The sequence below is a fragment of the Botrytis fragariae genome (assembly GCF_013461495.1).
Source record: "Botrytis fragariae strain BVB16 chromosome Unknown tig00000050, whole genome shotgun sequence".
Taxonomy (NCBI): domain Eukaryota; kingdom Fungi; phylum Ascomycota; class Leotiomycetes; order Helotiales; family Sclerotiniaceae; genus Botrytis; species Botrytis fragariae.
This window is the reverse complement of record NW_023500992.1, coordinates 898,336-914,133: the sequence shown is the minus strand read 5'-3', so window position 1 is coordinate 914,133 and position 15,798 is coordinate 898,336. Positions and strand designations below refer to the sequence as shown.

Genomic DNA, 15,798 nt, shown 5'->3' with positions numbered 1-15,798 from the left:
CAAAGATACATATCAGGATATGAGACTTCGAAGATGGATATTTAGAGAGCTGAAGTCTGATGCTGACGCTGTCAAAAAAGTGGGATTCTTCAATCGTGAGGATAGATACCCCTGGTGCATTCATGGTCACTGTCCCAAAAATTATACCTTCGAAGGAGCTAGCCTGGAGCTAGTATTATCGAAGGTGGTCTATATACTCAGCCCATTAACTTTTCCAGGACAGTTTCCCCATACTCGAACATAAAAGGGAATATTTGCCTTGGCAATGGAGCATTTACATGGGTAAAGAACCTCAAAATGGAATGTTCTTGGGTGCCACACCCAGCTGAATTGGAATGCACGTGTGGACCCACTGACCCTGAATGCATATTGAGTGGAAATCAGTTTCGGTAGAGCAATTCAAAAAACCATACAAAGAAAAAAGGCATAAACACGCGAAAATGTCAATAACTGGTAATAATTGGTTCCAGGCGCGGTTTTACCGTTGCGGTTGCATCGATTAAGCACCGGAGAGGCCGATGAGATTGAATCTAGTGATCTAGACTGTATGATAGAAGAAAGTGAAAGGCACCATTTTGAAGTATGTATTGTCCAACTTGAACTTCATGATTGACCTCTTGTATTGCAGCCGCCAACTCCCGCAATGTAGATTGATAAGATTATTGGTGTACCTATTAACTGTCAACACTCTTTAAGACGCAAAAAATCATGAGCACTAGAAGCTCATTACTCCGTTAAAGTACAAGGCTTATATCCAAATCCGTTCAGTCATTCTCACACAATAGTGCGAATGTTAATGCTTTGGAAGGTATCAAAATGTTGCAGACATTAAGAACATGCGAATATTTAAAGTCAGATTCTCAAAGAGCAATAATGTTTGAGGAAGATATCTCAAAGCTCCCCGCCATCCGTGCATAACACCCCGCATGTAGCGAAAACGGTGACCCGAGTCTTTTGTTGGTTTCAATGTGTGATTTGAATTGATTGAGAATCAACAGAAAATGAACACAAATACTCTCATAAACGAATAGGGGACGTGTTAAGTGTTTATTTGACAACATTCTCTATTTTTGTCAACTCATTGGAAGATATGAAGCTGTAGGAAGGCTCGCTTACGGAGAGCGGGTAATTCTATTTGACGCACGGAAAGCTTTTATTCTTGGCAAGATGATATATTGCTACACCCGTCTGGTGCTTCCATCAAATGGAGCAAACAGCCTGCCCGGCTAGCTCAATCGGTAGAGCGTGTGACTCTTATGATTTCAAAGATCTTCTGGTCCATCACAAGGTTGCGGGTTCGACCCCCGCGTTGGGCTCAATTCCCTACAAACTGCTTCTTTTTGCATTTTTTGCGCATGTCATGATTAGTTAGATATACTCATTACTCCAATTGATCTTGATCTTTTGTCTCTTCACTGTTCTTTGCTCGAGCCCTGCTAGTCGAAAGAGAGAAAGTATATACAAACATATTTCAGGACTCTTTTACTACATGTAGCCATATGCAAGGGGAATGACGATACTTCTAAGAGGTGACATCAAATCTTCTATAGCATAATCAAATGAGCGGTTCTTGATGTTCTATTGGATATGGTCAAAATGCTGTGTTTCTATCTATATCCATTTTTGCAACGGATCTATGGTTTGTGAATAGATATCTGGACACACTGCTTCATGTGCCAATATCCCCCAATGCTGTCTGACCCCAATATTTAAACACTCGGGTTACATAAAACTATTAGGTACTGATTCCACCAAGACTGTTTTATACTTCCTCTCCTTCCTTCTTCTCCCTTACCAGGCAGTCGGTCAACGAATCAATCAGCAGCCCTCAAGCCAAGGTTTCATTATTGGCCAATCTTCTCAAGCCAATCAATAGATGCAACCAACGGCGACATGTCACTCTCTTCTCTTCGTGAATCGTGCACAACACCAATCAATCCCCTTCCGAGCCTCCAATCTTTCCCTTATTTCATCCCAGTCATCAGTGATATGCCACAATGGATGGAACTGACCCGCGTAGGCTAATCCAATAAGGGGAAGGTCGTATCGCTTATCTACGGCTTCTATCGCGATAAGGGTCTTTCAAACCTTCTTCAAATACCCAGCGATACCGGCAATCCGAACATTTCCCCTCTACTGGAGTAAAAACTCTCTGACTCTCTGACACTTTTGATGGTGGAACCATTGCTTGATGACTTGATAATTACATGATAATTTCTGTGATCTTCAGGTATACATGATACATATAATGCGAATGGGAGTCACATTGTTATCTTTCTTACTTCATTTACGTCTCAACTTTCCCGTCTCCCGTCCTCCGTCTCCACATCCTTTTCTTGTAAGTTATTTTCCTCCATAAGATTGCGAAGGAGAGTTACGCCCTTCGATTTGACACCGGTTGAACAACTGTCTCAACCCTTGCAAACTACATACTCAACAACGGGAAGTCGCATCAAGTATAAACTCACCGTATTTCTGTGTCTTTCCTCAAAGATTCTTTCAGTCTTTACCTCTTCTACACATCTTTCCTCTCCATTTACTTTCCTCCATACTTTCACAACTCAGATCAAGTCAGATAAGAGAAGATGGCTCCTCCAACTGCAATTGATATTGAAGGTGTAGTCGATACTGAATCTATCGTCCTTCCTGATCCATTGACTGTCAATGGAGTTTCTGCAAGAAGGGCAAAAGCTGGGAAGTTTGTTGCAGGTGTCGCAGCATTTACTACTAGTGACCATTTCAAAAGCCCGGTTGGTATATTCTATCCCAGAGATATTGGCCATTGCCTAATGAGTCACAGTCAACATGGAAACCAAAGGCCAAAAGATTTGATCGTAAGTCACCCTTTCAATCTGTATATGTACATGCACCTTGACTAATTACTCGCAGATCGTATCTCCCTCGAGAGCAGATCAAGAAAGCCATCGAACTTAAAAAGCGCTGCTAAATACTTGGGCCCTGGAATGATTTCTCTCGGTGGAGGTTTACCATGTCCCGACTATTTCCCAATCGAAGAACTATCCATCAAGGTTCCTACAGTACCTCACTTCTCGGAAGCACAAACAAAAGAATCTGGAACCATCTTAACTGCTGGGAAATATGATGTGTCTGAGGGCAAGGGAGCATATGATCTATCTATCGCACTCAACTATGGACAAGGTTCTGGATCTGCCCAGATGCTTCGATGGGTAACAGAACATACCGAAATCGTTTGCAACCCACCTTATGCAGATTGGGGCTGTTCTCTTACTGTCGGAAGTACCTCAGCTTTGGAGCAGACATTTCGCATCTTCTGTGAAAGAGGCGACTTTGTGTTATCTGAAGAATATACCTTTGCTTCTGCTGTCGAGACTGCCGCTCCTCTTGGTGTAAAATTCTTGGGTGTCAAAATGGATGCTGAAGGTCTTTTACCAGAACCCTTGGATGAAATTTTGAGCAACTGGGATGAACAGGCAAGGGGGGCTAGAAAGCCATTTGTTCTTTACACTGTACCTTCTGGGCAAAACCCTACCGGTGCAACTCAAGGTACCGAGAGGCGGCATGCTATCTACAAGGTTGCTCAAAAGCACGATTTATACATCATAGAAGATGAACCCTACTATTTCCTCCAAATGCAGCCATACACAGGACCAGATGCTCCCGACGTCCCACCACCCGCTAATAATGATGAATTTTTGAAAGCTCTCATTCCAACCTACCTAAGCATTGATACTGATGGAAGAGTAATGCGGATGGATTCTTTCTCCAAAGTAATTGCACCTGGTACTAGAGTAGGATGGATCACTGCTTCCGAGCAAATCGTCGAGAGATTTATTAGATCCAATGAGAACTCCAACCAAAACCCAAGTGGAATCTCCCAGATGGTTCTCTACAAAATTCTTGATGAAAGCTGGGGACATGGTGGTTATCTTCAATGGCTGATCAACCTTCGATTGGAATACACTAAGCGCCGAAATGTTATTCTTGCCGCATGTGAAAAATACTTGCCCAAGGATATCGTAAGCTGGAACCCACCATCTGCCGGCATGTTCGTAAGTATTTCATGAACCCAAATTCGATAGGAATTGACTAACAAATTTCAGCTCTGGCTCTCGGTAGATTGGCATAAACACCCAGCTGCCAAAACCAAGTCAATTGGAGATATCGAGCAAGAAATTTTCCTCTCCGGCATTGACCAAGGCGTTCTCATTTGTCCAGGTAGTTGGTTCACAGCTGAGAAAGACGGCTTTGTACCTGTAGATATGTTTTTCCGCGCCACATTCGCTGCTGCATCGGAGGAAAAGATGACAGAGGCTATTGAGAGATTCGGAGTGGCTGTTAAAAACAGTTTTGGCATTGAATAAGGGGGTGCATTTTGATTGCATAGTTGCGAGGCGTTGATATCAAATCGGGTTAGACAATCTGTTGCGAGATAACGGGATGATTTTCAAACCAAGTTCCAGAGCCATGAAATTTGACAGGAAGAACTAGTATGTTGTATAGTATCTTAAGGCTTTCTCGAATCAAGATGATCCTGAACATGAAGTTCAGCCTATATGTCAAAATTATGACCTTTTCGCAGAGTGAATCTGTAATTTCTACCTCATTCTCCATTTTCGTATATAACAATCGATGTCTCAACCGATCCTCGCTCTTTTTTTTGAAGAGATGGAAGAGGACCGGGGGTACATGTGGAATTTTGAGCCGAGGTCGAGGAGTGGAAAGCCGCGCAAACTTGTTCTGTCTCAATATATCAACTTCCCGAAGTCTTGAAAATGCGAATAGCAATGTTCATTTAGCACGAATCAAAGCTCGATATTAGGGACAACAACAAAAACTGTCCAGTGGCAATTGAGAGAATTGATAATGATAAAAAAATTTAATCTTGCTGTCAATTATGGCGTTAACTTGGAGCGTTATTTTTATTTCCCTGTCTTTTCTGGGCCGGTTCTTATACGCGATTCTGCTTCTTCAATGTTAGGACTGGGTTTGGCTTGGTGGAGATGCCATGAAGGCGTTGGGAACCTTGGCCTGACATTTTTGGTTGTGCGGAAGGAAGGGTGGATCGATGAGCTTTTTGTATTGTGTGATGTGGGAGGATTCAAGGTGTTTGTATTGAATCATATGGGTCTGCTTTCTCACCCCATATTCGTGGTTAGGGCTGGAGTTATTAGCAAGTTGTTTGCTTTTATATGGGTTGGGTTCACTTCCGTTTCAGCTCATAGACTTGAAGTAAGTCGGGAGGAAAAATTCTTTGCAAGATGGCTCACTTGACTACGATTGGAATTTATAATACCGGCAAGGTCGTGAATCAAGCAGTATTATAAACAACACTAGCAGTACGTGCGGTTCTTTAGTGGCAACTAAACGGTGCAATGACGACAAGATTTCCATCCTCGGTGTCTACTCATCCGGTATGATTGCCGGTGCATTGGCTCGAAATCTTCAAGTAAAGCTTGGATGATTACGAGACTATATCACTGTGACGAAACACCTTGAATGGTCCCAGAAGTGATGTATTCTTTGTAAGTAGTTAATATCTGTGCTGGAAAAGGTTCTTAAATACCTCTCGAGGATGGAACGAAAATTGGCTGGAGAGTATGAGGCGGGTTTCTACGATGTGTTGTTATCGTCCATGAATCCGAGAACAAAGGTATATTAGAGGAGCGGAAATGAATTCAAATGCAAGAAAGTGGCATACTGGGCAAGCTGTTGGTAGACTGTTGGTTGAATGTTAGATTGCAACAGTTGCACATTACCGAGGAATCTGTACATACATTTATATCACACTTCGTCGAAATGAATCTCTCAAAAGTGTTACTCTTTCTCCCTTCACATAACCATGTATCAATCATCGCAGCTTGCTTGGCGCATCCCCGTGTCCCTGATCTCAGGTTTCCTTTCCATTACCTCCGCGACAAGATCTTCATCCACCCCCGAAGTAATTTTCTCAGGATCTCTAGTCACTTACCGGGGAATCATTTCAAACAAAGTCGAACACTTCCACAATGTTAATTAAATACGCTTCTGATACATCTGGACCTAATCGCTTCGCACCTCCAACGCCATTTATAACCCCTCCTGGTTACATCATAGATGCTTCTTCACCCGGTCCAGCATGTCCTCAAATTAAAGATCCTATGCTACCTTCCTTCTCTGAAATCGAGGAAATCAGCGAAGATTGTTTACATCTCCACATTGCTCGGCCAAGCGGATTAAATCTGAACTCAAAAAGCTGCCTCCCAGTCGTTGTATACAACGCCGAATGAGGAGCCATCAAAGGTTCCAACCACAATGACCACATCTCCCCCGACAAGCTCATCTCACTATCCGTCACCGACGAAAATCCCATAATATTTGCAGCTCTAAATTCCCGTCTCGGTATCTTTGGATTCCCACGACTACCTATATTAGAAGATGAGAAGTCACTCAACCTTGGTATGCGAGATCAACGTGCGGCGTTCGAATGGGTTAGAGATCATATCCAAGAATTCGGCGACGATCCCAATCGTATCACTGCCTATGGTTTGAGTGCTGGAGGTGCTATGACCTCGCTTCAGATAATGGCATATGGTGGTCAGAAAGGTGTACCTTTTCAGCAAGCATGGGTGATGTCTGGACCACCTGGCACTTCTCTAAATATGACAAGTGATGCAACTGAGCATCATACAAGAGTTGTGGCAGATAGAGTCGGCTGTGGAGGACTTGTGGATTCGGAAATTCTTTCATGCTTGCGGGATATCCCAATGCAAGATCTCATTGATTCTGCAATGGCGTATTCCGTATCAAATCATCCACCCTCTGATCTTTTTACCTTTATTCCTTCGACTGATGATGATTTTCCACCTGATCGTTACTCAATTATGATGCACGAGGGTAGATTTGTAAAAGGTAGGTTATCTATAATTTGCGTCAACAATCACGAGGGAACGTGTATTCTAACTCAGTCTAGGCACTAATACGATATTTGGATGACTCAAGATGATGGTGCCATGAATGTTGGCCCCGGACACCTCATTCAATCTGAAGAAGATATGGTCACCTCCATTAAATCATTCATTCATGCCATGACTGCAGAACAATATGCAGAGATATTTGATCTATACTCAGCCTCAGACTTTGAAGAAGAATTGACTCATTACATATCACAAAAAGCTTCTGAAGATCCCGATATCTCAGTTCACTACTTTCGAGTTTCCGCATCTTGAGAGACGTGCTTTTTACCTGTTCCTCGATCGATTTTGGGTATCACATGGTTAAATGGACACAACGAATGATAGATCCTACATTCACGGGAGTAAGACTTTACGACTTGAATCAGAGTGTTTTGACTCCGCTATGGAAAAGGGCTGGAATGCTTTATGTTAAAGTATCTCACGGATCCGACAACAACTATTTATTCAACGGTGTATTTCCCAAAGGTCAACTAACGGAAGAAGACAATGAGATATCAGAGACGATGGCTAGAAGTCTTGTCAATTCTGCTTATACTGGGAATCCGATTAGTACATCTCTATCACAGAAACAATTTGACAAATGGCTGGAATGGTACAAAAAAGTTGAGATAGAAAATACACAGCTCGAGAGTTTTAAAATTCAGGTCATTGGAGGACCACATGGTACAGGACCTGTTCTCTTGACAGACGAAGATAACTCTGATAGTATTAAGCGGAATCTGAAAAATGATAATATTGGGACATGGCAACAAGTCGTGTCTGGCGCAGATGATTTTGGATCGATGGGCTCGGCGAAGAAAGCTGAAAGGAAGAGGCTGATTGAGGGAGAAAAACTGTTTCGCCGATGTAAATATATCAATAGTTTGGCAGATACACTCGATACATAAGACTCATACTGTTAAGATGTTCATACCTTAATTATGAGCGGCGCGAAAGTATGATGGTGATCAACCAATAATGCCGTTCAGGGAAACTTTGAGGTTATCTGTAATACCTGATCGCTGTTGACAAAAAATAAACAACAGAAAGTGTTCGATATGACAATGAATGTTCACCAGAAAACGTAGCATACACACACATCGCAGTTTCAATTTTCCCTATTCACAAAGCGTTGCAGAAAATCCTCCCCAGAGAAAAGAGAACGCCGAGCATTCCACCAGTATTCCACCGGACTCAGCATAACCGTTGAAATTCGTGAATTTCACCCCCAGGAAGAAGTATTCCAGATCGTATAAATCTCTCTCATACATTTCCCTCGCCGGGTCTAGTACTGCAACCAGTCACGAAAGTCAATCGATCAGATATGACACCAGAACTAAAAGAATCAGCATCACTTACAACTCCCACTAACAAACTACATCTCAGTTCCCTCGCCCTCTAACCCCCATCCCTATACTCCACCCCCCACGATTCCCACCTCCATCCACAGTATAAAAGTAACTCCCCAAACAAATCTTGACCTGACGTCTCACTACCATCTAGGTTCAGGATCCATACTACCAATCTATAGATCAACCCACTTCAGCCCAACACAAACATACCACCCATCTTCTCGATTCTTCACGACGAAACAAAACACACAATCCAAAAGAATCTTGCACGTAAAAGATGCAAATAAAAACAACAACAACAAGTGTCATTCAATAGCCTTAAACAATCGACAACACGATAATCATCGCCGGATTCCAGAGCGTTGTCATCAAGACAGTACTCACAGTTCAGTCCGTACACAATACCATCTCATCTCTCATGCTACCTCACCATACATACAAGATATAATTCCAACAACCACACCACATCAATCTATCTCGACAGTCTTTGTCGCCTTGTTGCTGCGCTGCACTGTTGTATCGCGTAGTATACCAAAATCCAAAGACAGTCGTCCCAACCGGATATTTATACTCTCAATTCACAGTACTTCAAATCCGGTGATTTTGACCTCTCCTTCCCTATCATCTTATTACTCAATATTAATTCCGCATGGCCTTCAGTATTATAATCAAGCCCCTAATTCTAGAAAACTAGAAAGAACAGACTTATACTCCGCTGTAGATTCGTAGATTCGGACATGATAAATATATCAGCACTACTGTTAGGATGACAAACAAATTGAGACTACAGGATGCTTGTATGTGATGGAATAATGAAGATTTCGAATATCGTATATGATAGAATGATTGTGACGAGACACTTGGTTCACTATTCATTCGTTATGCGTATTTTATTCCTTTTGATACTCACGTAGCATGAAATTCAGATTATTGTAAAAATAGATAAAGGAACCCCTTTTGGTATTTTTGTATCATGAATTGAGCTGAGATGAGCACTTTCATCAATCGTTAAAATTCATTTCCCTTGGCCAGTTCCCTGAGCAGCCAAGTAAGCAATCAACGCCGGATCGTCATTACCAGACACACCATCTTCACCATCCTAGACCTTCTCTTTCATAGTTCCACTTTGCCCTTCCAAAAATCCCACGTGTACACCTTGTCCAGGCTGTAACACAATATCCGCTTTCAATTGCGGATTTCCTCCATCAATTTCATGCATAAATCCCTCGAGCCCATCAAAGTTTTGCAAGAGTCTAACAATCGTATAGCCCATTTCGGTGAGTGCAAATTGTTGACCAATACAGATTCGAGGACCGCCGTTGAAAGGAATATATTGCCAAGGTTTGGGCTGCCATGTAAACCAGCGGTCGGGATTGAAGGACATGACATCTGGAGTAAGATCTTCGCGGCGTTGCATAATGAGAGTGGAGTAACCGATTGGAGTGTCTTTAAGAATTCCCATAGGAGAGAGGCCATCTGGTCCGCCACCGACTGGCAGTGTGGTATCTTTGAGAGCGAGACGGACATTGAAGGGAACGACGGGGTAAAGACGAAGGGTTTCGTGCATAACATTCTGCAGCTGTAAGTAAGGGGTTTATGCTGTAACGAACAATGAAGGACGTACCTGTAGATATTTCATATCTTTCAAATGTTGATAAGTTGGGGGTGTCTCTAGACCAACTTTCGAGATGATTTCCTCGCGCAATTTCCTGAAAACTTCAGGATGACGAGCCAGTTCGTAAAATGTCCATGAGAGAGTGGAAGCTGTTGTATCGCGACCGGCAAGTAAAACTGCTACGAGTTGATCTCGAAGTACATTTCTATCACGCGTGTAGGACGCTAATGCATGGAGAAATGTATACCCTTCCTCTGTTTTCGTTTTGGTTGCTAGTTCCTCGGGAGAAAGTCGAAGCGTGTCTTCAATGAAGGGGGTAACAAATTCGTTTATAACCTTAAGACCTTTGTAGAATGATTTCCTTGGAACTAATCCATTTAGAGGTCTAATTACAACATTAGTGATTGTCCTCAAAAATGAAGACTGGAATACATACCCAGCTCTCGCGATAATACTCTGGACCCGCTGAACCTCTGCGAAAGCATCTGCAAATTCTCCCGGCTTCTCTAAACTTTCCACACTGCGTCCTAGCAAAAAGTCTGTCGCAGCATCTAGAGTATATCTGAAGAACAAATCACTGACATCAATCTCCCGCCCCTGAGTGCCATCCCATTTTCTACCTTCTTCTTTGATCTTCCGGATTAAAACCTGAATATGTCTCTCGAAAGTATCCAAATCACTAACTCGATCCTTGATAAATTGTGGACGTATCAATTGACGAGAATCATGCCATTGGTCAAGATCTGTCGTGAAGATACTGTCACCAAGGAAGTCTTTCCAATCATTATGAAATGGTTCCCCCTTGCCATAATCTGTGAATTGGGTCGCGAGTATAGCTTTAATGTTCTCTGGTTCCGCAGTGAAAAGCGTACGTTGTCCTCCTGGATTTGCCTCTACTGTATAACGTAGGTCTTTGTAACCGGAGAAAAATGCCATCCAGGCTTCGAGATTCTTATCATGCATACCATAGTTGACCGAACGCGCAACGAGGTCGAGATCTGAAGATCATTAGCAAGCCTCTTCGCACAGGCAATTGTAGTCTTAATCTGTACCGAATGGAATCCATGTTTTCGCTCTTCTGGCATGACCACCCAGGGATCTAATCTTAAGCTCTCTCTGAACGAATTGTGTGACTTTAAACAAGACGAAAATCACGACCAATGGTACGACGAGAGACTTTATTGATATGCTTTCCAACATGATGCTGGGTTTGTTTTGATTTACAGGTCAATATGCTCGCTCATGTATATGGGAATGAGATATGATGAATAAACGAAGAAACAAATGAATGAGTAACATCCAGAACTAAGAAAAAGAAGACATATATAGCCAAGTCTGAAACCAGGCGTTGTTTTCAATTATACTTATCATATTTGCACGGATTTGTAGTCTTTGTTATACCTTGAGAATCGGATGAATTATTAGACCTTGTCGCAATCTTCAAGTTCCGTTTGTACCGTTAGGTGGGGGTTTCTTAAGGAATGGCAAGAAGGGAAAGGAGGACAAGGAGGGGCGCCCCTTGTGATCTTTACCTTTGCTTGAATTGGAAATGATGGCTTGAACATTTCCTTGGTAAGTTTTACGAGATTCTTGTGTGTTCTGTACATCGGAGTGTTTCAGAGGAGAAGGAAGGGAAACATTGATGGCTTGCGAGGAGGACCGAGGCTCCACATGTAAAAGAAACAAGATCTGTTAACAAATCCGGGGTAAGGTTTGATTCCGCTTGCCGTTTCCACATTTATTGTTATGATGAGGAATACGTCGTATATCAAATAATCATCTGTGCGTTATTAATAGAAATTCTGTTCAACACATACCTAGTAAGTGAGTACGTGAACAAGTCTTGGGATCGGTAGGAGCTGGTGGGAGCTGATGGGAGCGTCAAGTCTATAAAAAATGAAGAAATGCATGGAGGACTTTGTGTACTGTAAACACCACTCGCTTACTACATACCAGATACCAGCTAGATGCCCAAGGTATTTTTTTATGTTCAGGTGGCCTGGCTGATTGATAATTTACAGTTGATCCCAGAAATCTACTCAGATACCTACACTCTCGAGGCTTCATATACTCATCGGGACTGGCAAATAGACAGGTCATTGGTCAAATCTTCATCGTTGTGTAAATCCCTATCAAAATCTAATCTATGTATATGTGGAAAGTAAGTCTAAGTAGAGATATAAATGTAATATTAATATCCATGCCCCCCAAAAACACCTTTCCCAAATGCAATTCCGCCGATATCCATAGCTTCATAGTAACTATCCCAACTTCCCAACCTACAATGCGCATGTTGTCGAGTTGAGTTGTGTACAGTAAATCATTTGTACAGGTCCTGATCTGATTCCCAAAGTTCTCAGGTGTTCATTGAATTCTGGCAATCTGCTGCCTGCGTCGATTTGACTTCTGTTCTGTCCAGTGACTGGATCTTTAGCTCCTGACCACAATACTTCTGCGGCGGCAGCTCCTCTTGGCCAGACCATATCGTCAATGTTAATTGGATCGGTTTGCTCAGACCAAATGTGAAATTCTCCGCCGACAACCAAATGAGTTGAGTTTTCGGGTACTCCGGCGAGAGGATCGTAGGAGTAGACTAAGCGCCAACTCTTGGTAGGCGAACAATAATCATTGTAGGGGAAGTATTTCTCAGAGGATGCACCTGGCTCGAAATTGAGCCACTGTCCTTTACCACAGTCGAGATACTAAAAGTTTGTTAGTACGTGAATTGATTGATTCGGATAGATTGTAAGATACATACCCAGAAGTTATAATTGCCAGCAATAGCTTTATGTCCAGCCGCGACAATTTGAGCGACAGAGGCATCACTGAGCCATGATTGAACAAGAACATCAGATCCCAAGGTGAGGTTCCATGTTGTGATCATTTCTTCCCAGACCATTGGAGTAAGTCCAGCAGCTCTAACTTGTTTGTGGTTTCTGTCCACAAATGCTTGGATTAATGGCCGAAGAACGGCGGTATCGTTTGATTGAACGGTCGGATCCAACAAATAGGTATTAACATTAACTTCATCTCCACCAGTGTGGAAGTATGATGAATATGGAGAGACTCTAGGAAGAAGATCATCAAACAGTTTCTCAAGGAATGCTGGTACGGCTGAATCATTAAGTCTCAATGATCCACAAGGAGGTTCAGCACAGTAGGTATCCCAAGGTTCGGCAAACAAGGCTGCCATGAGCTCAGGGTGAGAATATCCAATGGAGCTTGTGTGGCCAGGCATATCAATCTCCAAGATAACTTCAATGCCAAGCTCAACGCCATACTCTTGAATTTCCTTGAGGTCTGCGGGGGTATAGGACAATCCGGTCGCATAAGCACCTAACTTTGACAATTCAGGAAGTGCTGGAATGTCCAAAGGCCACGACTGAGCATCGGTGATGTGTAAATGGATAACACTACATTTAGTGTAATGCATTGCTAACATTGTTCTCTTGATATCCTCAACAGGATACCAATTTCGGGATATATCCATGTTAAGTCCGCGGTGTGCAAACTTTGGTGCATCGTAAATTGTCACGGGAGCTAATTTTGTATAGACACCAGCTTTAGCAACAGAATGTGTGTAGAAGAGTTGTGTGAACGTGGTCAGTGCATGAAGGATGCCAATAGATGATGGGGCGCTGATAGAGGCCTTTCCATCAGTAGTGATTGTGAGGTTGTATGACTCGTCAACCTGACCATCCGTAGGCTTGAATGTGGAGGAGTTATCTTGTCCGGTCTGGGTGATGAGGATTTCGCTGATGTAGGTCTTGTTTGAGGTAGCTGATGGCTCAACTAGGGGCAAGGTGTTTCGGGGATATAATTTCCATGGTGTCAAACCTTGATAGAAGATCTTGTTCATAGCTCGAGTTACGGCCTTGGAAACGATCGTCTTGCTGGTTGTTATATTTCCAGTTCCACTACTAGAATATCCTGTAGACTGTACAGCGAGCAATTTCTCAGTATTCATGTCAACATAAAAAATGGGAGGGAATGATCGTACAGCGCCGCCATCATAAGTAACCTTGACGTTCTTATCCAACCACAAAACACCAGTACCATTTGTATACGAAACAGGCTGAGGCCAAATAGCCAACGCAGAGGAGACCAAAGCAGATATTAGAAAGGTAGAAGAACGCATGATGAGAAGTGCCAATGTAGTATTGTATGTGTAAATTAGATGTAACGAAAGAAGTGGGAATGAAATAAACAGATGGGGATGTGTAAACTATATAACTTCATGAACAGGAGTATGTCAATTGCTCTAGCCAATCACTTAATTGATGTACAGCCGTGTGGCTCAGGATTCACGAATGTTTTGCAGTATTGGCTGTGGTAAATTCACCAGGATTCAGGAGTGCCGCAGGAATATGAACCCAGTGATTGGACTGCGCAAATCTCAGAATAGAGTTGAAAGCAATCAAATTAATTTTTCCCAGGGCTTGGATATGACGATAAATAAATATGCAGGTAGCCAAATCCGATGTTCCAACTGGTTGTCCTGTTGTGGTAATAATTGTCACTTGGTGCGGAGAAGTCTATGCGAGACTACGAATCTAGCTGCCGTAACGTTACGACAAGCGCCTCCAAAAGCCGGTGAGGGACAGTACGACGTGATGAGGTACCTTTGACTGACTGTAGGTAGTAGTAGAAGAGTAGCAGTTTGAAGTAACAGGATGCCCGATTAATTTGTTATCTGATCACGTCGCCCCCTTGGTCGGATTGATGCATCTGCGAGGGAGAATAGATATGGATGGGAGGGTGGATGTGAGTGGATATGCTTGGATATGCTTGGATACGGGTGGACATCAAAATGGATGTGTCTGGGTAGCAATGGATTTGAGGATGGATCTAGGTTGGGGGTTGAGAATTTTAAGGTCGTGAATCTCATGATATTGAGATTGTGATGTACATCAGGGGAAGGAAAAGTCAAATTTGCTTACTCAGAACTCAGAAGCTTGTGATTTATGCAGTACACAGTATGTCATTGGTAGGCCCAAGGATACGAAGAACATGTACAATATACCTGGCACTCAATCATAAATGACCCAAGAATACTAAAAGGAGGTAGCTGGCTTTGACATCCCCTGGGTCCTGGTTCTCTTGGTTTGCCCATCATTTCTTTGGTGCGGCGTTCAAAAGGCTCAATGGAAGCGATGATTTAAAAATGGTATCTGGACATGTAAAAGGATGGAGTCGATCATGGGAAATACGAAATAACATGTCAGCACTTGGAGGCTGTGAGACTTGTTGGACATGACACAACATATATAAAATCCAACGCTGTTTCATATTCCAACAGCATAGTAAGATGATGTTTGTGTGTCTTAGACTCTTAGTGTGCTGTTGGTTTGCAGTGCCGCAATCAACATCTAGATTTATGTGCGAAGTATTCGTTCTGTGTCTTGGTGGCTCCGATCGCCATTATCGGATGAGCTGATAGATAGATAGATAGATAGATAGATAGATAGATAGATAGATAGATAGATAGATAGATGGACAGATAGACAGATAGACAGATAGATGTATGAGCTCAATTTTGAGTTATCTATCAAGTCGGCTCGGTCGGTCGATGTGCAAGTGGCCGTTCCCCCGCTTTCAAAGGGGAGGGTCGAGTACCTGAGCTAGCGCCCTGAAGGTATTTCTTAGTGGGTAATACAGGTAATACATGCGACCAAAGAGCTGACCAAGGCCAAACGCTTCTTGAGCCCAAAATTCCCATTTGACTGACTCAAAGGATGCAATGTGTGAAGCGCGTTGTATAATATGGTAAGTGGTGCATGGTGGGTGGTGCGTTGTTACCAGACTGCATTGCATGGCTGACCGACCAACAATTCTAGTCAAAAATGGTGATGGACAATGAACCATTTTAGAAATATTTTGGAAAGTCTACTACCAGTGGCTGGGAAGAGTGGCGGGG

The 15,798-nt window shown here is 42.7% G+C and overlaps 5 protein-coding genes across 5 annotated transcripts; 3 read left to right on the top strand and 2 right to left on the bottom strand.

The window, feature by feature from the left end:
- Nucleotides 1-2,585: 2,585 nt before the first annotated feature.
- On the top strand, nucleotides 2,586-4,343 carry Bfra_004298 (putative aromatic aminotransferase protein; the record flags this gene model as incomplete). Its single annotated transcript, XM_037334704.1, has 4 exons — nucleotides 2,586-2,750; nucleotides 2,801-2,834; nucleotides 2,890-4,031; nucleotides 4,083-4,343. 4 exons carry the CDS (start codon nucleotides 2,586-2,588, stop codon nucleotides 4,341-4,343), a joined length of 1,602 nt encoding a protein of 533 aa, XP_037193238.1.
- A 1,478-nt stretch (nucleotides 4,344-5,821) lies between these two features.
- On the top strand, nucleotides 5,822-7,187 carry Bfra_004297 (putative prolyl oligopeptidase (secreted protein) protein; the record flags this gene model as incomplete). Its single annotated transcript, XM_037334703.1, has 4 exons — nucleotides 5,822-5,920; nucleotides 5,943-6,230; nucleotides 6,297-6,870; nucleotides 6,961-7,187. The coding sequence occupies 4 exons, from the start codon at nucleotides 5,822-5,824 to the stop codon at nucleotides 7,185-7,187; spliced, it is 1,188 nt and encodes a 395-aa protein (XP_037193237.1).
- Nucleotides 7,188-7,231: 44 nt separating this feature from the next.
- On the top strand, nucleotides 7,232-7,822 carry Bfra_004296 (putative prolyl oligopeptidase (secreted protein) protein; the record flags this gene model as incomplete). Its single annotated transcript, XM_037334702.1, has 1 exon — nucleotides 7,232-7,822. The coding sequence occupies one exon, from the start codon at nucleotides 7,232-7,234 to the stop codon at nucleotides 7,820-7,822; it is 591 nt and encodes a 196-aa protein (XP_037193236.1).
- A 1,543-nt stretch (nucleotides 7,823-9,365) lies between these two features.
- Nucleotides 9,366-11,081, bottom strand: Bfra_004295 (putative cytochrome p450 protein; the record flags this gene model as incomplete). The annotated part of the gene is made up of 4 exons (XM_037334701.1): nucleotides 9,366-9,839; nucleotides 9,891-10,266; nucleotides 10,318-10,879; nucleotides 10,934-11,081. The coding sequence occupies 4 exons, from the start codon at nucleotides 11,079-11,081 to the stop codon at nucleotides 9,366-9,368; spliced, it is 1,560 nt and encodes a 519-aa protein (XP_037193235.1).
- Nucleotides 11,082-12,160: 1,079 nt separating this feature from the next.
- Nucleotides 12,161-14,019, bottom strand: Bfra_004294 (putative beta-hexosaminidase subunit beta protein; the record flags this gene model as incomplete). Its single annotated transcript, XM_037334700.1, has 2 exons — nucleotides 12,161-12,583; nucleotides 12,640-14,019. The coding sequence occupies 2 exons, from the start codon at nucleotides 14,017-14,019 to the stop codon at nucleotides 12,161-12,163; spliced, it is 1,803 nt and encodes a 600-aa protein (XP_037193234.1).
- Between the last annotated feature and the right edge of the window lie 1,779 nt (nucleotides 14,020-15,798).